The 21,943-nt window shown below is 39.0% G+C and overlaps 1 protein-coding gene across 1 annotated transcript in view; it reads left to right on the top strand.

Moving 5' to 3' along the window:
• Nucleotides 1–21,943, top strand: part of MAN1A2 (mannosidase alpha class 1A member 2) — a 135,986-nt gene that overhangs the window by 13,576 nt on the left and 100,467 nt on the right. The window contains exon 2 of the mRNA XM_048294063.1: nt 16,811–17,066. Within this exon, the coding sequence (XP_048150020.1) occupies nt 16,811–17,066 (256 nt within the window). The remainder of the gene's footprint in view (nt 1–16,810; nt 17,067–21,943) is intronic.

Here is a 21,943-nt window from a genome sequence, read left to right as displayed (position 1 = left end):
TGCTGAGACGTTTTATACCCCCAGCTCTCTCATTGTTTTAGATTCGTGTTTTGGGCTACAGTACTTCTGTGTGTTTTCTGTTTTGGTCATGTCAAACATGAGTTTGTGTCCAGCTCATCTGCTGCTGCATACATCTAAAGCCTGTATATGTAGCTTGTAAAACATGTTAGTATTACAGTATTTTACTGATACTGGAAATACCACTGATAGCTTTAAATCAGCATTTCATTGCATTAGCTTAATCTGTTAATATTATGATAGGCTTGTGAAAAGCACACGTGGTAGTTCTAAATGTACATACTACTGAAACATTGCTCATTTGCTGTATTTTGTTTCACTTTGTGTGTCCTGACAATAATTTGATTGCAGGTATACATGAACAAAGATTTGCTCAGCAATTCCTGAAGAATGCCAAGTCAGCTTTGGCTGAATTATTTGTTATGTGTTAAAAATAGTTTACGCATCACAGTTAATTCTCTTGTACTTTTCCATTTTGCATTCTGTTTACTGCCATGATGCTGGCATTCTTACCTTGTTTATGGGTCAGTCATTCCTTAGACTGCATCCTGGATTTTGCTAACCGAGATGGCTGTCAGTGGTGTTGTTTCCTCAGCTGGGAAGACATTTCAGCTGGGAAGGTGTCTTTTGCAGAGTGAAGCTTATAATTGATATTTTGTGCAGCTTGCTCATGGAATGGAGCAAATGAGCAAACTCCTGCATAATTTGTGGCAATGATGTCTATATTCTTGGAAGATATTTGGAAGCTCTCTGGACATGATCCTGGGCAACCAGCTCTAGGCTGACCCTGTTTGAGCAGTGGGGTTGGATCAGATGACCTCCAGAGATCCCTTTCTCCCCTCAACTTTTCTGTCATTTTGTGTTGAGGACTGTATTCTCATCTGACACGCAAAAACCTGCTTTCCATATGCATAGATGTGCTGAGTAGTGTGAGCCTTGCATTGTTAGTTAGGTTTTTTTGAATGGGGAGTTCCTAATCTAGTGTTGCTTTTCCGGCCTTTTTGAAAAGGAAAAAACCAACATCCAGTTATCCGTCTCCTGAATCAAAATTGCATATTTTATTAGCAGTGGGGATTATTTTCATGCAGAAACTTATTAAAAGCACCTGGAAGGCTAAATAATTTGTCACGTAGTTTTCTCTTATCCTCTGCTTTACTGACAAGATTAAAGAACTTTGGGAGTAATGAGATAGAGTTTTGCTCTGTGGAACAGTGCAGCCTAGACCTTACGTCATGATTTCCAGGTATTTTGTTGCTCTATCTTTAGTTACTGTTTTGGCTGATTTGCTAAGTAGAGAGGTATAAAGCTTTTCTTTCTTTCTAACTAGTCCCAGCAGTGCTGAATGGGAGAAGAACTTGTATTTCTGTTTTAATTAATGCAGTATTACTATTAAGTACATCCACACTGCAGTCTGTGTCATTTTATATGAAAACCTTTTGAATCACAGCATTTGTGTTACGTGTATGTATGTATATGTTTCCCCCCGAGACAAGGACAAGTGTTTCACAACAGACTGTTGCTTGCAGCTCCTGTCCTGTAAGAGTTTTTCTGATGACGTGTCATGTAATACCTTCTGGAAACTATTGATAATCTGACACTGAGTTCGAACTGAATTTTTTTTTTGTTGCTGTTGTTGCCCTGTAAGTCATCCAGTTTCTGTAAAGCAGGACTACATTTTAAACTGCTGCCACGTAGAAGGAAGGGAGTGATTCTGCCAATCCTGTGCTGCAAGGATCTGTGTGCTTCAGACAAATCCAGTGCTGCCGCTGTGCCACAGTGAGGCGAATCGAGTAGCACTGATGCTGTGTGAGCCAGGAGGGTTGTGCGCAGTGGTGTCCTGGTGGCGAGAGGAACAAGTCAGGAGAAATTGCTTTAGACCTAGGTTTGGACAGAACTGCACACCCCTAATACCGTTGATTCCCCATAATGAAGAGCTTGTCTCCCTTTCCTATGGGAGATCCCAGGATATTCCCCCTCCTCTTTCTCTTCAAGCTCTGCCATACAACATTTCAGTGCATGGCTTATGGCACCGTGCATGTTGAGTACTATTCTGATTTTAAACACATTGATAGACAGGTGTCAATTTACCATACAGACATATGGTAACAATTATAGGTGCAGGAGGAAGATAAATCTGAGCAATGTTTGTGAACTTCCAATCAGATATTTAAAGCAGTGTTGCTTCTGGGGTGTGCAAGGCAGCTTTGGCTGGGTGATTAAAATAGCATTATGGAAATGTGGTAGCTTGAATTGACAGAACATCTGTGTGAGGGTAGTCACTTCCTTAGAGCTTTGTAGGACCTGCCAGAGGGTTTCCCTTGCAGAGAAGCCTGGTACCATCTGCTTACCTGAAAGTTTGCCATCTCTGAGTCTGCATTATACACCACTTGCTACTTTTACTTTGTAACAGCCTTTCTCACTTTGTGGGGTTTTTTTTTTTGCTGTCAGTTTACTTGGTATTTGAACAATTAAGAACTTCTAGAGTAAGACCATACTAGTATCATGGTGATTGCTTTAAATTGCTAACTTTCCCCAGCTGTTTTTCTTCTGTTGGTTAGAGTTTTGGTGCTTACTGCTGGAGATCAGGCTACCAAGAAGACTTAGAGTGTAAAAGGAGGGAGCTATCTTATTTACTGGGATACCCCTTTGGAACACAGACATCAGGAAGAGGACATTGCTTCAGTTAATATAGTTCTCATTTTCCGAGTATAGGGGGTGGGAAAAGGGAAGGAAGTACCTGAGTAGGAATTGGAAACTGAAGGGGAGGGGGGAGATTGAGCCAGTGCTAGCAGAGGACCTTGGTGGTGGTGAGGAGCAGCAGTTTATTTCTTTGAAAGCTGGAGATGGAAACTGCACTTGGAGCAAAATAGAAGAGGGTAGGATAACTCTGAAATAGTGCTTTTTGATTTCCTTCGTTTTTTTCCTAAATAGAAAAAGATCACTGTTGTCTCCGGTGTAAGAAGAGGTATTGGCTGAATGAGATACCAGAGACTAGTCAGAGTGGCCGTGGCAAGAGGAGATATTTGGAGGAAGTTGATAGGAAGGCATAAATAAAATTTAGGATTGTAGGGAGTGACTCTTGCTGATGGAAGAAGTGGTATCAGTGGGATAAACTAGAGAAGAAGAAACCATAGGGCTGAGTGATGGAATAGATGATAGAACTGAGAGTGGGGAATGGCCATGGATAGTAGTGGTTAATGGCCGTGTGAATTTGTGTGCAGAAAACTTGCTACTTGTACCTTGGGCTTTAGTTTAACACTCCTGAACGTGCAGGTCTAAAGCACTTGAAGCTCCTTTCCTGTTCTACTGTGTCCCCAGATGCTTAATCTTGACTATATTCTAGCCCCAACATCAGTGTTTGGGCAGTCAGCCAGTTAGGAGACCTGATTTGGCCTGAAATGATCCATAATTTTTCAGCTGGCTCAGCTCACCACTGGCTGAATGGCTTGTTGCCCAGTCTCCTGAGTACCAGCATAAGGAGTAAGTGAGCTTGCTTTTACAGGGCCTCTAAAGCCCTGAAAAAAGAATGATTTGCACAGAGATGGTGACCAATATAGGGTTATAATATCCTTCATCCGTAAACCAGTATTTCAGCTGTTACAGTTGATCATTCCAGTAATGCTGCAGTCATACACAGTCAGTCTTTAACATAGTAAATCAGCAGCATGTATGAACATACAAGCATCCTTACGTGCCAGTAGACTTGTTTCCACAGAAGTGCTGGTTTTGTAGCCATAGGTGACTGGCTGTGACAATGCCAGGGGAGCTGTGTTCCTGTGCTTTATCTGGCTGGTGATCAGCAGAGGGGATCCATGCTGATGGTGTGCAACTCTTACTTACCCAGGGATATCTTCTTACCATTCCACACAGCTGAACTTCTTGACCCCAGGCATACAGTGAAGGCGGTGTCATCGCTTTTCCAGCTGAAAGTTTGGTCTGCAGATGGGTCCCCTCTGAGTTTGTTAGAGAAGAGCTTCCCAAAGCTTAATCTGCCAAGGCTTGTGCATTGCCGTGGTGCTCTAGGTGTTGTTTGGGTTGTCCAATTATCATTTATCTCACTGTGGTTTTTATCCAGTAGTCCTCAGTTTCCAGCAGATCCTTACCCTACTGCTGTTGGGACCTTTCACTTGTCAGTAGCTAGGTATTAATCAGCTTAAATATAATGTGCAACTGTAACTGGAGTCTCTTTTATATTTTTTGCTGCAAGCTGATATGTGTGAAACCCTGTCAAGGTATTTTCTCTTCCTCTGTGGTTTACCTAGATAGAGGATGCCAGCCTCCTGCTACTAGCTCAAATGGTGGATTCTCTTAATGATGAAAAGCTCCAGCATTTCCATTTTGAAACATGAGGATATTAAAATGATTGTCATAATTTTTAGTGATTGCTGCGTCTTAATTTTCTTAACAACCACACCCTTAGCCCCAAACACAATTCTATATGACAAATGTCTTTTGTCAGCCCATTTTCTCTTGTCTCAAGTTCTGTTCTTAAGGTGGCTGACTTGATATTCTAAAGGTCAGTAAGATATTGCTGCTCACAGTGTTTAAATTTTTGTGGTTGTTATTTGAAGCTAAATAAACTGTTCTTAACAAAATAAAATCAAAAATTGGGTCGATAGAGGTGTTTGCTTGTTAACTGTGTTGATTGAAAAGTTTTCTTGGTCTGTGTTATGGTTTGCTTGGTCTTTTATCCAAAACAAGAGCAGACTAGGAGTTTTCTTCTTTCTACTTTTGTTCATCCTGGAATCGCATATTTAGTGTGGAGCTTTCGGGACAAATTCTTTTCTAGTATGTCCCCTCTTGTTCTTTCATTTTAGAACAAGCTTATAATATCTGTGTAGAATGTCACAGAAGCATCTATCCTACCAGATGTGGAGAATGAGGCTCTCCTGTTTTATTAAGCATTTAAAGCATTTCTATTAAGCACTTCCCATTGCAAGGAATTAATGCAGCTTTCACTGTGGTATTCTTACACAGTGATTGCAGCAAGCTTTTGATACCTGCTGAAGGAAAGTTTTTAAGCTATAAACTTATGAAGGTAATGGGCAAGATCCTGTTTCTCTTTTGCTTAAAGATTCTCATATATTGCTGTTTCTGTATGTCAGACGAAATGTTAGAAAACGCTTCATAGCTTATTAGGCAAACAAATGTTGTTCTCAAGGGCATATACACATCAATAAATGTGCTAAAAATTCCTTTGCTTTAACATGTGCATATGCAGAAGGGAAAGAAATTTTTTCAACTGGCCAAAGCTCCTACTCAGAACTTCAGTTTCTGGAGGCTATTATTTGGGTCGTTTCCATTACTCCTGAAGATTTTCTGCTGTGCCTCCCGGAACTTTTTTCCCTTCTGGTAGTACCATGGGCAGAAGAAGAGATTTATAATTCTGGGGTCAAGGAAGATCAGAAATGAAGAGAGAGCAAGATACTGTGTATAATGCATGTGTACGATTGCAGTTCTTTTGTTGTCACTTTGTCCTTGTGTTTGTCCCCATATCCTCCCAAAATTCCTGTACAGATCTGAGGTTTTGAACCCAGCATCCTGTCTTGGTACAACTGTCAGGCAATGTGGGTGGTACAGAGAGTGGAGTAGCAAGTCAGTACTGTAGTGCTGAAGATGTAATGCAAGCTTCTGTAGAGCATACACTGAAACAGTTGCGGGTGTTGTATAAAATGATGATTCATTTTCTTTAGGTAAAAAAATATTTTAAGAATTATATTTTTGAAAAATCAAAAACTCCTCACTCCAAAGAACATTAAAATGTTGTGTAGTATAGTAGTTGCACATGCAGTTGTGGGTCTGCACATGCTTGAAAGGATGAAAATTAAGGTATAGGAGAAACCAGTGATATTCTTGGGTTTTAGATGTTTGAATCTATTTTGTTTAATCTGAAAGTAACTAAGTCTAACTAATTTTAGGGTTCTGTTTAATATTGGGTAGCTAAGTTAGCAATTTCTTCCCAGAAAAACTTCTATCAAAGCAGCTTTGTTTATCATTGTGAAAAGCTTGAGTTTACAAATTCAAAAAGTTTTGTATAGAATAGAGAAAAATAAGTAATGCTTGTAAAGACTGTAGCATGGTGACCTCTGTGAAAGATGAACTTTGAGTTATATGGAAAATGCAATAATGCTTCGGACTTTGCAGCAACTTTTGTGATACGTGCCAATTCATAGAATGTACCACTCTTATTTTCCTTCATGGCCTTGTGTTGATGGGGTTAAGTCTTTGGGGTTTTTTCCTATTGGAAATTTACTTTTGAGCAGTAGTAGTAGACTAGAAATAATATTTGAGAGCTTAATGCTGTATGTGGGAGTACTCTGGTTCCTTTTAGCTCTGCTTGAGCATATGCTTCAGTATCTGATCTGTGCCATCAACATCAGCGGGACTGCCTTGTCCTATATGTAAATGTGCATATTTATAAAAATTCCTTCTTTAATAAGAAGCAGAGATGATGCATTGGTCTTGCAGGAGAACTCAGTTCGTTACTTCCTCAGTGTCACAGGATCAGTTATGTATTATTCTGGCCTTATCAAACTGTTCTTTGTATCAATAAATATTAGAATATCCAAGGTGTTGGTCCATGCTGTCTTAGACTTGACTGTGGTGAGTAGAGTGTAAATACATTGCTATATACGTGTTTAAATTTGTATAACAGCAGTGTTTCCAGTGACTTAGAGTGGTTTATAGTAGAAAATATTGTGGTTTGACATTGTTAATTGTAATGGGCTTCTGAAATTAATCCTGAACTAAAATAATCCTACTGTTTTTTGGTGGATTGAATCCCACATCAAAATAAACCTTACATTTCCAAATGGAAAATTTTTAACTTTTTATCCAATTCTCTTGTTCAGTATTGGATTTCTTTTTCTGTTCCTTATTCCTGTAGTCTGTATGTGTTTTTCACTCCCATTTCTTGTAAAGTTCTTTCATCTTTATTACTTTTAAAAGAGAAAGTCTGTCTCATTTGGGTACTAGTTGGAAAGGAAGATCTGATGCTCCAGTCAGTATGGTGCTAGGAGACAGGAAGCTATTTAATACATTTTTACACAGGGCAAGGTAGCACCATTCTCCTAATTCAGTTTTCTTGAGGAAACAGGAACAGATCCTAAATTTCCTGAACTTTTAGTAGACTTTTAGAGTTCTTTTTTTAGGCATAATACTGATTCCTAAAAGATTTTTTTTTTCCCTCTGTATTAGCATTGTAAGTGCTTTGACAGTCAGATTTAAGACCTTGTTCTGCAGAGGTTTAATATTCTGCACAGAAGGAATTAGTTGCAGATGTTAACTTGAGTTCCTTTAATCATCAAAAAATCTGAAATAATGCCTATTTTTGATTGTGTTAGTGCCTTGAGGCACATGTAGTTGTATTCTCTTTTACACTGTATAAGCAGAAGAGATACAAATGAGGTGTGTTTGACAGAGCTGTAGTGATTGAAAACTCCACATTGTTGAACTTTGTGAAACTCTTGCTTTTCTAATGAAATGGTTTTGTACCAGAATGACATAAAGATACTAAAAACTGAATGAACTTGCTTATATCTAGTTGAAAACGTGTAATTTTGTTTGTTCACCACTAGTGAAAGTTGCATTCATTGCCGTTGTAGTCTTTAAAAAATATTATTTTTCTTCCTGAAGTAGTTGATCTGATTCTTCTGAAAATCTGTTTCAGCTGATACTGTAACTACAAAACAAAGATGTTTTATGTAAGCTTAAAATGTTTACACAGTATTTAGTGACCTTTCTTAGCGTTGACAAATGCCTGGTTGCTCATATAAGTACAAGTGTAGGAGTGTTTGTAGAAAATGACTACTTTTCTTCCCTAGTAAAACTTGAGCTGACTGTACCAGCTGTGATGGTGCTTCCTGAGCTTGGCACCTTCCTTCTTTTTTGAGTTGGTGTTTGGGATTACATGGCTGCTGTAGGCAGAGGGGAGGAACAAATGCCTTTGCTAATGGTCACACCACTTGACAGACTCTCAAAATAAGTTTTACAAATTCTGTTCATGTAAATATTCATAACATAGGAAGCAAATAATTCCCAAAGGATGATCCCTTACCTGCATGTCTTTTCTTTTTTCTTCTTCCTTCGAAGGCTATACATGTTCCACATTTGATAGTGTAATCTGTACTGTTTTGTTCTTAATTGGAAGGTATGTTTTGTTCTTTTTATTATGGTTGTAAAAAAATCTTATGAGTTGTCTTTTATGTTAACATTCTTTATTAATAAATTAGCATATGAAGATTCATGAAAGTCCTGGCTATGTTCCAAAATACTATAAAAGATACCTAGGAATACTTAGTTTCTTTTCGTTTTGCAGAGAGTTTCTATGCATAAGGGATGTGCTTCAGCTCTGCATTCCCTTCTGCAAGTTCTGAGTGCCCATTCAATCTGTGTTTTTGAAATTCTCTCTAAATATATTTCCCTCAGGATTTTGCTTGTCTTCATTCCAGAGCTGTTTCCATGGGCCATATCTAAATTATAAGCCAAAGGACAGCAATTAGATAGAAACGGTAAAGGAGTGTAGTGGTTTGGTCCAAGGTACTCATTACTGTTTACCTTCTGTGAGATAAGAATTAGGAGAAATGCAAAGCAGGCACCAATCTTGAAAGAATATAAAGAAGTTTATTAACAGACCTAAAAGAAGGGAAAAAAAAAGCATACCACACCTTCGGAACTCTTCTCCTTCCCCCCACCTTTCTCCCTTCTCCAAGTGACAATGTAAAAAGACAGCCCTTAAGATGTTCAGTCTGTTTACCACTTCCATAACAACCTTGTTCAGTCCATTTAGGAAGAGGAGTCTCTCTTGCTCATGCTATGAAAACATTACCACAACAAGACAGCCGCCCACTTCCAAATAACTTTGTTCAGTCCATTTGGGAAGAGGAGTCTCTCTGCTCGCCTTCTCTCGTGAGTCCCTTCCCCCGACTTGCAGCTTTTCCCACAACTGCTTTCGAGGGTCCACTCTTGAAGTTTTTTGGGGTACAATTTTAAGGTTGAGCTGTTCAGAAACAAAAAACAGAGGCCCTTCTCCTTCCCTGGGAGCAAAGGGTCTTCCTCCTCTTCATCGTTAGGACTATCTCTGGGAGCATCTCTAGGAACTGAGGTTTTCTCCTTTCCCATTTGGAGCAAAAGTCCTCATCTGGTCCATCTCTCCCTGTCCAAACTTCTCATGAAATTACAGCTGCGTCAGCATCTGCCTATCTCAGCTCAGGTGCTTTTGCTCACGAGTTGAACACTCCACCCCCCCCCATATCTTCATGGAATTACAACGGGTACTCTGATATATCATAGCTTCACAACAGAATTTCAGCTTTAAGCATCTCCTCTTTCTCTTCCCTCAGGTTTTCAGCTCTTCACAGCAATAAAAGGGTTAATCTCACCCAGGTCTTGCAGCTGGAATTTTGCTTATCGCTGTTGGTCACATGATCTCTGCCAGACAGTGGTGCAGCTTTAGCTGAATCTTGGCTGCACTGGAGGGGGGGAGCTGAGCTGCTCCAGCTGCCCACAGCAGGGCTGTGGGGGTTCCACGGCTGGAACAGGGCCCATCGGCTCCAGGGTGGCTGTGGCCCGGCCCAAGCAGGGCCTGGGCTGGGCCCGCTGGCCCCCGCATGGGGCCTGCAGCCACCTGTCCCAACACTGGAAACAAGACAGAGCTGGGGGGGGGGGGGTTTCTATTCTTAAGTGTGGATCACAGAGGCGGTCACAGCTTTAAGTGGCTTAAAGAATTGTCCATATTCAACCTGGCCAGCTGATAGGTTCTGTCAGGTCACAGAGGAAGCTGTAAGCACCCCTTTGCAAGAACATCACTTCTGGGACTATGCTTGCTAACCCATGACAAGGAGTGACAAGCAGAAGTGGCCTCTAATGACCAGCATGGAAATCTGTGAATTTAATATGCTGGACTTCTGGAAGTAGACATGTTCTTTGGGTGTTTCTAAAAGAATACATATAATAAATTACAGTTGCAGAGGGAAAACAGAAAGGCAGTCTGAGGATGTCAGTAGTTAAGTGACTTGTCTTCCTAGTGGAATTGCTGGATGAAAGGAGCACAATCAAGTTCTGAGGGCTTCTTACAGTATGGGTTAAGAAAGACTGAATTTAAAATACATGGGAACTAAGCAGATAAATTTAAGTGTAGTCAAGCTCTAGAAAATGGGAAGAATGCCCAGACACTGGCAATCTGGACAATGGAGAAGTTTCCACTGCTAAACAAAAGATATGGAAGGAAAACTAAAAGTTAAATTACAGTTTATTTGACTTGAAGGTGACACCCAGCTATCGACAAAGAAATGTCAAGGGCTGAGGTTTCGATTTAGACAAGAGACCAGATCTTAAACAGGATCTGTGAGCTTGCATCATGGAGATGAGAAGTCCTGAGGGCAGTGATGAAGGTGGCTGAAAGCCCAGATGCTGGGTCTGAGATTTGGCTGCAAAGGAGATCAATTAGAGGCATCATTTCTTGCACAGGAGTAGAAGTAAATTTTATTTGGAGAATGTTTATGCGGACTTTGTGGGAGTATTTAGAATTGAAGGAAAGTGCCTGTGTCAGTGAATTCTCTCTTCTCCCTAGCATTGTACAAATAAGTTGGATGATTACAGTGAGGAGGACTGGCATTCAGAGTGGTGGCCCTGCCCTTGTTGCAGACCAAGGAAGCAAGCTAGTGAAGCCTAAGTTGGTTCAAATAACAGTAAAGGAAGGGAGAAAGTAGGAAAATGAAGGAAGTCAAGAGGAAGTGTCAGAGCAAGAGGAAAAAGAAAACTAAAACTAGATGGAGAGGGATAGGAGTTGAATAAGGATTCTGTCTCACATTCCTTCTGTTTGAGGAGCAATGCTCATGTTGTATACTAATCTAACCACTTGCTAGAAATAAATTCTACTGTCATCTTTGTCTAAAAGAAGCCATTTAAGGAATCTGTTTTTTGGGGTAATTTTCTGGGTAGTGAATCACAGAATCAGAGTATCTTGAGTTGGAAAGGACCGACAGGGATCATCGAGCCCACTCCTGGTACTGAGAGGACAACCCCAAGAGTCACACCAGGGGTCTGAGAGTGTTGTCCTAATGCTTCTTGAGCTCTGTCACGCTGGGTGCTGTGACCAGTGCCCAACCACCCTCTGGGTGAAGAACCTTTTCCTGAGATCCACCCTAAACCTCCTGTGACACAGCTCAGACCATTCCCTTGGGTCCTGTCACTGGTCACCACAGAGAAGAGATCAGTGCCTGCCTCTCCTCTTCCCCTCATGAGGAGGCTGCAGACTGCAGTGAGGTCTCCCCTTGGTCTTCTCCAGGCTGAACAGACCAAATGACCTCAGCCCCTCCTCACACGGCTTCCTCTCCAGACTGTTCCCCACTGGAGGATGGCCCTCCTTTGGACACTCTCTAACAGCTCAATGTCTTTCTCACATTGTGGCACCCAAAGCTGCCCCCAGCACTCGAGGTGAGGCCGCCCCAGTGCAGAGCAGAGCAGGACAATCCCCTCCCTTGCCCGGCTGGCGATGCTGTGCCTGATGCCCTCCCAGGGTAATGTTGGCCCTCCTGGCTGCCAGGACACTGCTGAATCAGATTCAACTTTCTGTTGACCGGGATTCCCAGATTTCTTTCCACAGGTTTTCTGCATGTGGAAGAGTTGTTTAACAATAATTTTCAAAGTGAATTAGATATGTTCTGATGTCATAATGAACTGTTATTAACCCCCTTGGGGAAGAAGGATTGAAATGGGAAATATTCTGCATTTCAGCATTATTCCCAGGCCACCACATACACGCACAAGTAACTATATAGTGTAAGTAACTGTATAGTGTATGTATATAGCACATGTAGGTATTGCTGTTTTAACTGAAACAGTGAGCAGGTAGGATGCTTGCCGATAACTAAAATCATAATGTTCTTAAAAAACCTTAGAACATTGACAAAGGACAGTTTAACTTTGTCATTTTTTTTAAATAACAAAAATATTTTACTACTAAGTTATCATCTATCTACTCTGCCTGTGCTAGAGTTTTAGGCCGAGTCCATTTGCAAGGGTATTTTAAAGGTGAAGATATATTTAGAAACAGTGCTTTGGACAAACACTGTCAGATAGATGATTTGGGGACAAGACATTCCCTTGAAAACATGCATAAGATTCTTCTTAAAAGTCTGTTTGGAAAATCTTTATAACCAATGCTTTGATACAGTGTTTTTGATACACTTGAGTTAGCTTCAAGTTACCCTGTAGGATTCACTTAATTTTCACTTATTTTCCACTGAATATTCCTTTCTAACCAGTGATCTCTGATTAAGTTCATTATGTGAAGAAAAAAAAAAATCAGTGAAATAAATATGACCTTAACTTGTCTCAAAAGGGAAAACTCTTGCTAAGTAACAGCCGGCCTCCCTGTTAATGGTGGAGCTTTCCTCTTCAGCTGTCATAGGCACACACAGATCTGGTACTCCTACTCCTTCATGAGTGTATTTCTGCTGCCTCACAGCAGCCCAGCAAATTGGGAGAGAATTGTAACTTTTGCAGGATGATCATCCATACATTAGAAAAAATAAGCCTCTTTTTCTGTACGTGCTTGACAGTAGAGAGTAATGCAACCATCCATACAGGAAGGGTGATCAAGCAAGAGCAAAACCCAGCACAACTGCTCCTTTCTTCCAGTTCTTCCTTCTTCAGACTCCAGTCATGTGAGGGGCAATATATGTATGTATCTCCATGACTCTTGTATGCCGTGAACGTATATTCTCCATATACTGAGAGAACATAATGGGATTGTGATATGTGGGGATATTATAAAATTGTGTATGCCAAAAGACTGGAGTAAAGTCTTGCAGTTAATGTGTGAAATTCTTTTTAGGCACTGACTCTCAAACTTTTTTTTTAATTAGTGCCTGTTTTTCTGTTTCACTGTCTCTGAAAGTAGCCTCTGGTTGAAGATCAAGCTTGACCAAAGGGTAAAAGTTCAGAATTTCCACACAGGAGGTTGTTTCTGTATGATAGGCTTACACAAATATTTATGTTCTCTAACAGTTGTCTATCCATCTGCTGAAAATCCAAATGATAATAAACTGTGTGTCGTTTTGGTATAGTGAGCCAGTGGCCTGCTTTTTAGTGGCAAGAACAGTTGCTAGTGGCCTGCTTGCTTTTCTTGATTCTATTCTCATTTTTATTTCTGTTTTTTTTAAATCTTGAATCTCAGAAAGAAATTTGAAAGCATTTTTAGAGGGTTTTTTATGCAGTTCTTTCTAAAGAGCCCGTTGTGTCACAGCAGATAGGAAAGACTTTTGTTAAAAGTCATTGTCTTGACAAGTGAGGCTTGGTTCAGAAAACTCGCTACTGTGTGCATAATTAAAGCACATTAAATTCCGGTTGGTGATTCGGGTGTCAAGCGTTATAATTTGTGGTCTTCTCTGAATGATATTTAGGCAGCTCGTGGACACTTTGAGAACTTACAGTGTTCCTGCATAGACAGCTGCAGTAGTTCATTGCAGTGATTGTTTAAAAAACTTGCACCTGTTTCCAGTTTCAGATTCTAATTATTAGATCTATTTATGGTTCTTCTTGGCAAAAACAGTCTAATCACAGGTTATTTTAATAACATTGCTTGTTTTGAAGTAGCTACTGCTGTAGTTTCATGGTACTTGAGCCTCTCTCAATTCTTTTGCATAAGCTTTTGGGATGACTAGAAGAAAGTAACTTTCTGTTAGATAAGATTTTTAAGATTTACTCAAAATACTTTAAATTTTAAGAGTTTGCTCATGTTGCTTGGAAGCGGGGGTGAGATACGGAAATGGTTTGACAAGTTTTGGTATATGTGCTTTTACTGGAATTTTCTCCAATCTTTTTTAGATTGATCCTTCTGAGGTCTCTTCTTTAATTATGAGTATTTTAATATAGTGCTCTCTGCATGTGTAAAAGTGTTGCTTACTCTTTCTTCTGCTGGCCAGGTAGCTTGTTGGTGACTTGAGGGGGTGTCAGCTGCTCACACCTAATCAGTCTTCTCATTCTCTTAACTTTATTCTGTATTTTCACTTAATTCTTGTTGCTTAAGAACTCAGAAGAAACGCGGTGTTGGTATTTAGGGGTGTGATTTTTCTTCCATTAGGGTCATATACTTGAATATACTTGGTAAAATGTCTTTAGCTGGCTTGTAGAATATGACATACCGTGTAACTCATGCAGTCCATCACCGGTAATTGCACAGAGAGTGTGTCTGCAGAATAAGCTCTTGTACTATCTCTTGTAAACGCCCTCAAATACCTGTTGACCTTTCTCTTCATCTTACTGTTTTCTTATGTTTATCTCAAAATGTCACTTCCCGGAAGAAAGGCTTTGAGCTGGGCATACAGTTAGCATTGGGATTTTTCATCTCTATTGAGTCTGTGTATTTTCTTCTGAGTGACTGAAGGAAAGCTGACTGTGCCATTCAAACTTCCTAATGACTCTAATTGGATTATAGTGCTCTAGAAATCGACAGCTTTTGTATGTTTATATAGTGGTTCCTGCAGTGTAGACAGATGTGAGCTCAAAACTTGTTTTCCAATTTTTGGCTGTTTCATGCGGTTTGAATCTAGAAACAGATGAAGTTTGTGGAGTGATGGAACTTTTATTATGGTTGTTTCATGCAGCACCTGGAACGGAAAACTTTTTTTTAAAGGTGAAAGATTAAAGCAAAATCTTCCTGGCACTTCGTCTTGATGGTGTAAAGTTGTGAAGGTGCACAAAGCACATCACCAGTGACTCATTTCAGTGAGTCAGACTCACTGTAACTACTCAAACTTCATTAATTTTTTTCACACCGAGGGATTGTATTTTGGGTCCTGTAAGTTAACCATGGGTTTTACCAAAAACATTTATATTTAGCAACAAAACAATTAGGTTAACGTAAATACACTGTGACCACCCTTTTATTAAGGTCTGGGATACATTGTTACCTTCCCCCCCCCCCCCCCAAATGCAGTTATTTCAAGGATAGTTGATCCTTTGCAAAAAGAATTTCAGTATCTATTAACAAAGTGTTAGTCAATTTAGTCAGAAAGTAAAGCCTGTCACTTGCTTCCAGATAATGAGTTTTGAATATGAGAAATGTACCTGCAAAATACATTATTCCCACACTGAAGTATTTTGATTCTTAACTGTTCAGTAACATTTCAGGTTTCTCATTCTCTGTCAAGCACCTCTTTGGCTCCTGAACAGTGTGCTGTCTCATGGGGAGAACATGACTCTGGGAATGATGTCTTGTTCTGGCGACCTCATTCACATTCTCTCTAGTTGCATCTTACACAGAGCACTCTGCTAGCCTTGGAAAAGCTTTCCAAAGCTTCAAATCTTCCAGGTGGTAGAAATTTTTGTCTGCTTTTGATATTGATATTTGAGCATGATATTGCTGCCAAGACAGAGTGTGAGTAGCTTTTGCAGGAATACAAGGAAGTTATTTTCTCATATAAGTGGGTCATAGTAGGAGTAAAAGTTATCTTAAATGGTATTAGTTGTTTTGTCTTTTTAGAATAGTGTTTTGGCACTTTGAAAGTTTTTTCTTTGCTCCTCAGTTAAGGGAGAGAGGCACTGATACCGTTGGACAGTATTAATGAGCTTGGATTTGACAGTCAATTTGAGGATCTCAGTCCTTTGTTTTTTTATTGTTTGGAAGAAATATGGATGTAGTGTGAATCATGTTGAGAAAAATGGCTGAAGAACTTCAGTTTGAAAGCATTTCCATCAGTGCATCTATTAAAATGTTGCTTTGTATTTCTAGTACTGATATATTGAAGGTAATAATGCTGCTATAATTTATTTTAAATGCAAACCTAATAGCACTTCAGAAAAATGTAAGGGCTAATAAAGTACTCTTCGTGTAACAATGCATTTTTTTTTACCTAGTGCTTGTTTTAAATCCCTACAACTTTTTTTGGCTTACATTAGTCATTGAGCAGCTCTGTATTTTAAAGAAGCTTAAAAAGGTGGTGCTATATTGAGAGTCTGATATGTGTCTTTCTGATGCCTTGAAATATTTTAGGACTGGAATGGGCCATTTTTGTCTGTTCTTAGAATAACCTCTTGTTTACATGAAGCTTTAGAACAGTACTTTTTGTTTTGTGTGCAAATCTTAAAACCTTAACTGATCATTAAAGATCACACTCTAAGATACTGCTTAAAACCAATATGATGTTGGTCTTGTTGACAGTGAATTTCAAAATCATGTTTTAATAAAAACTCCTATGCTCCTAAATGGCTTCATAATTAATTCTGTTTTTAGGACTGATGCTTTATGGACTGTACTGATTGGAACAATGAGTTGTGAATTGAAGGGAAAAGATGTTGTGGTGGGGGTTGTTAATAAACGAAGTGGCTGTGATTTCCCCCCCCCCTTTGGTAGTGGTTACTTCAGATCTTGTCAAGTTGTTTATAATTTATTGTGCAGGAAGTGAGGAAGAGCCCTTCTGATTTCTTCAAAAAAATTACTGAATTATTGCTAGACGTGCCTTTGCACATATCTTGTAGTTGAAGTACAGGATGCAGGGCTTTTCCTCTCTAAATTCTTGAGTGGACAAGTAAATGTGCCAAGACAATCTAAAAAATTCCTATTATGAATTTTTCCACAATAGTGTTGTGGATGTGTGTGCTGTTCTTTTGGGGTTCATGGCAAAAATAGTGTAGGATTGTGCACTAAGATAAAATCAATAAACTTGTCTGAATCATTAGAATTACTTAGAGAAAACCAACTTAGGATGTGGCTTCTGTTGAAGCTGCAGTTTGTTTGTAAGCAATGTGTTTTTAGTAATGAGATGCTGACTAGCATTTGTGTCTCTAGAGAGGAAGAGGAACGTCTGAGAAATAAGATCCGAGCAGATCATGAAAAGGCTCTGGAAGAGGCTAAGGAGAAATTGAAGAAATCACGGGATGAGATTCAAGCTGAGATTCAGACAGAAAAGAACAAAGTAGTGCAAGAATTGAAAAAGAAAGACAGCAAGCCACTGCCTCCTGTTCCTTTACCAAACCTGATAGGGATAAACAGTGGAGAACCAGCAGACCCGGATATCCGAGAGAAGAGGAACAAAGTCAAAGAGGTAAAGATGACGGTGATATGGTCCTACCTATTCCTGTGTCTGACAGCAGTTATTTATATGGCATTTAGTTGTTATGATTTATATTAAAAAAGAAAAACAGATCTCCAAATCATTAGTAAAAAATAAACTAAAAGTGCACAGGTATTAATGAGCATCAGCATTATTGCATGGGGTTTTTTTTCTGGTATTGGAGTATTAATATTTCACTGGATAACAACTTAGAAATTATTTTATAAAAATTATTTTAAGGATTTCTTCAGCTTAGTGGTATGGATTCAAAGTGAGCTTGCCATTAACACATGGAACAGTAACAAGAGCCTCTTTAAAGTAGAGCATGACTTTGTCAGTTTCCTTTCAAAGAATGGGATATGTTACTGTGTCATAGGATATTTTTAGATGTTAAAAAATTGGATTGAAAAGATAAGGAAAAAGAAGACCTGCTGCTATTATTTGAAAATGATTGAATTATCACATGCTTTTCAAAATACATTTTAAATGGGTCTAAAAAATTAGTAAATTTAAGTAGATTGAATGTTTTACAGGTAAATGAAGCACACTAAGATGATTTTGATTCTGTGGCAACTTACGCTATGGGAATTGCTGTTTGTGGTCTTACCCTCTCCACTACTGGTTGGCTGTGAGATTCATTGCCCTTTTTTGTCCTGGCCATGCTAATTTCCAATGACTGCTGCCAGACATTCTCTGAGTCTGTACTTCTAACTAGTATGGCAGAAACCTTGTACAGCCTTACTGTTCTTCTTCTTTCCTGCAGTCTGATTTGTTTAATGCCAAAAAATTGGTTTAGCAAAGCAGGAATGGTTCAGGCCAGACATAAACAAGCACAGACTGTTACTAAAGAACATCCAGGACACAGCACTTAGTGTTTATATCAGCTAAATCTACTTTTAAATTGTGATCTGAGTTTAGTTACTTCATAAAACCAAAGAGAAATTAGTCATACACCTGTCCTTGTTATAGGAAGGAGTTGTAGCTGAAGTGTGTGCCATTCTGTGGGTATCACCCAAACTGGAATTTTATTTTGAATATTAATAGTGGCTAGATGGAGTCCACTCTTATCAAGTAATGAACAACTGTATTATACGTGCATGTTATGGTGTGGAGCTGTATCACTATTTGTAGTAGTTACTCCATATAGAGCCCTGTCACAACCTGAATATCTGAAGTGGCAAATCATTCCCTGGAAGATGTGCCTGTTAGTGATTACTTCAGAAGGACTTTTGCCTGGGAAGTTGTGTCTGGAATATTGGACCTTCTTGACCCTGCTTGGTTAGGGCTGCTTCCCAAAGGACAGCATTGAATCGTGGATTTGAAAAGGCTCTACTGCTTCATTTGTAAACATTCTGAATGAGAATATACAGAGCATTTTACTTTTCTAAAAGTCTCTGTAAGGTGAAGATGAACAGTGAATGGCATGGTTGTCAACGCTTCTTAATTTTTACTACCTATTACTGTAGTTAAATACCTTTGAGATGGATTTAATGTGTAGAATAAAATTGAGTTTACCAAGTAGTGCGAAATTACTGAGCACAGCTAACAGTGAAGAACTAGCTGAAAGAAATAATCAACCAAAGTGTGGAATTTGGAGGGAGGGTTGAAAATTAGTATTTGCATTTCTGAGGTTGTTTGGTCAGAATGCAGACCAAGAGGAGATGATAAGCTCTAGGTTAGTATAGAATAGCAATTTTCTTGGTGTCATGAAAAAGTAGTAAAATTTGGACCATTCTTGCTGATGTAAACCTGAAGGTGTTAGCAAATTGTATGGAATTCAGGGTAGTTTGTGAGTAAGAATCACCAGGTGGTGATCCTTAGCTGCAGTTGCCACACACCTTGTGCTGTGAAAGTCTTACTCCTTTTTTTGATGATCAGCCTACGTGTGAGTCACACTGACAAGCTGTTTTTCTATTGCATAACTTGTTGATGACTACTTTTATGGTTTCTGAAGTGTAACTTTTCATTACCAGACCAAAGGTTTTTGTGAGACTATGTTTTAAGTGGGTAAGTCCTTCAGCTAGGATAATAATGCCTTTGTCTTGAGCAGTTTTCAGTTGTGTGACCACTGTGCTTGAGCGGCCCAGGATCAAAGGAGCATGACTAAAAATTCTTTGTTATGTGAATTGCCTTCATTGACTCAGTCACTTTAGTACTGTAGCTACCAGGTGATCTCCAGAATTTTTAGTTTTTGTTTCAAGCAGGGCAGCAGATTGTCACTTCTACAGCTGGATGTGTGAAGGCATAGAACACCGGGGTGGGAGATCTGCCCGGGAGGGAAAATGGACAAATGGTAACGCTGAGGAACAATTGTTGGAACAATGTGGCTGAGATAAAATGTATATTAACAGTGTCAAATGAATAATATTTTGCCTGAAACCTGTTTTTGACAGCATCAGATATTTCAGAGAAGTCTGCAGCGATTTCAGAGATGTGAAGTGCATTCTGAAATATGTTCATCACTGAGGTCCTCCCTCACTGTTTTATGTAACTGGTATAGACTAATACAAATAGTCTTTGTAGATGGAGACTCAGCAGAAAAAAAGAACAAGTTCCAGGAGACAATATCGCTAATGTAGGTCCACAACTAATATATATATATATATATATATATAGCTATCTATGTCTATCTATATGTAAAATATAATTTTTGACATGCAAGATACTATGATTGCCTGGACTGAGACCTGAAAAATAGCCCAGGGAAGCTCCTGCCTCTTTGGAGGCTGCATATCTGGCTACAGAATTCCAGGTGATTTGACCTGTTTTGGTTTACTGTGAGTTGTCCTGATACATATTTGAGGAACTTGACTCTCCGAGAACAGCTTTAGACTGTTCAATTTCACAAAATGAACGATGTTATACAGCCTATTTCACCTCCTATCAAATGGTGAAAAACTGGATAGGATTGGGTGGAATGATGGGGACTATTTGTAACACACACAAGTCTTTACATTTGGGAGAAAGGCTGGAAAATTTTCAAATGAGGATCCAGTTTCTTTTATTTTTACAGAAAATATATTACTAGTTTTTCTTTCCAAATAGCAATTTGATGAAGTCTGTTTTTTTAACATCTCTGTATAAGAAGTGGTTTGGCAGTACTTTAATATTTTAAAAAAGCATAATTTGATTTTAGAAAAAAGTGCATATAAAACTAAAAAAAAATTGTGTAATGCTCTTAAGAGAGCTTTGTAAAAAATTTGAAAGCTTTATATAATAGGAATGTTTGCTGAGCACAGAGAGGGAGGCTTCTTAAGGTCGTGGAATACAACTGGGAGCAGAATCTGCATCTTACTGGTTTTGTTTTTGTGTGTCTTTTGCTTCTGATAATTATATTTAGTGTTACATTGTGTTCTCATGTTTAATTTACAAAATTGTATAATCTGTCTATATTCTAAGAAGCTATTAATTCAGTTATTTCAATAAGAAGCATTTATGAGTTGGCTGATTATTTTAGATGCACGGTGACAACTCTGAAAAGTAAAGGTTTTCCACTTGCTTACCATACATGCTTTATAGCACTTCTCTGGCATATTAGCTTGCTGTTCAGGCTTTTGAAAGATGCTGTGGTGTTTAATTAACTGGTATTTTAAGAGCAAACACATCTGAAAATTCTTCTTGCTGCTACGCTTTAGCTTTGTATTCATATTTTGGCTTTTTGTACTATATAAAAGAAAAATATTGAAAATAGAAAGTTTTTTTTTTTTTTTTTAAGATCTTAAGTGCAACCTGTATAATTTTATAGAAAGGCTTTAAGATGTATCTTTTCATTGTAGTTAATGCAAAGAAATCAAGAACAAATTCTGTCTTTTGGAAGTTGTTGGCTTCCTTTCCAAGTTAAATTAGATATAAATTGCTTGAGCACTTGGAATTTTTGGCACTTAATTTCCATTATTGTATTCTTTAGATGGTGTTCAGAATATTTTTTTCTTCCTTTCAGTTTAAATGTAATCGTTACATAGTGGTCTGTGGTCTATAGTGAGTTTTATTTCCCTGAGAAGGTAAATTTTACCCAGTCAAATAAGGAAAATTTTGTAATTCTTTTCACTCTATTCAGGGTTCAGGTTTTCTTTTAATATCAGCCTGTCACAGTATTATTTTACTGCCAGCATTCATTTAGGATACTTGTTAAAATAGCGTATTTCACCCAACAATGGTTCTAATCCTATGCCGGTGATCCTTCCTCTCTACTCAGCACTGGTGAGGCCACACCTGGAGTCCTTTTTGTTCAGTTTTGGGCTCACCAGTATGAAAGAGACATGAGCACGTTGGAGAGGGTCCAGGGAGAGACCACAAAGATGCTTAAGGGGCTGGAGCATCTCTCATCTGAGCAAAGGATGAGGCAGCTGGCCTGGACGAGAGAGGGAATCTTACAAAATACCTGAAGGGAGGATGCAAGGAAGACAGAGCCAGGCTCTTTTCAGTGTTTCCCAGTGGCAGGCACAAAGGCAGCAGACACAAACTGAGACACAAGAAGCTCCATCTGAACATCATAAAACATTGTTTACTGTGAGGGTGACCAAGCACTGGAGCTCACTGCCCACAGAGATTGTGGATTCTACCTCCTTGGAAATACTCATAAAATGACTGGTAATGGACCTGGAGAGCTTGTTCCAAATTACCCTGCTTGAGTGGGACCAGATAACCTCCAGAGGTCCCTTCCAACCTCAACCATTTTGTGGTAGGATGATGTTTGTTGACTAAGCCTGTCAGCTGGAAGACAGCTTCTCTAGAATGTTACGAGTGCACTTGGTAAACTTAACAGCGAAGTAATAATGCTGTGGGTTTCAGATAGACTGGGAAATCTGAGTTCTCTGGAGCTTTTGTTCTATTACTTGTTCTGTATTTGTTGTGATATGCAGTTGTGT

This window comes from Corvus hawaiiensis, chromosome 2, assembly GCF_020740725.1.
Source record: "Corvus hawaiiensis isolate bCorHaw1 chromosome 2, bCorHaw1.pri.cur, whole genome shotgun sequence".
Classification (NCBI taxonomy): domain Eukaryota; kingdom Metazoa; phylum Chordata; class Aves; order Passeriformes; family Corvidae; genus Corvus; species Corvus hawaiiensis.
This window is presented reverse-complemented; position numbering and strand designations above follow the sequence as displayed.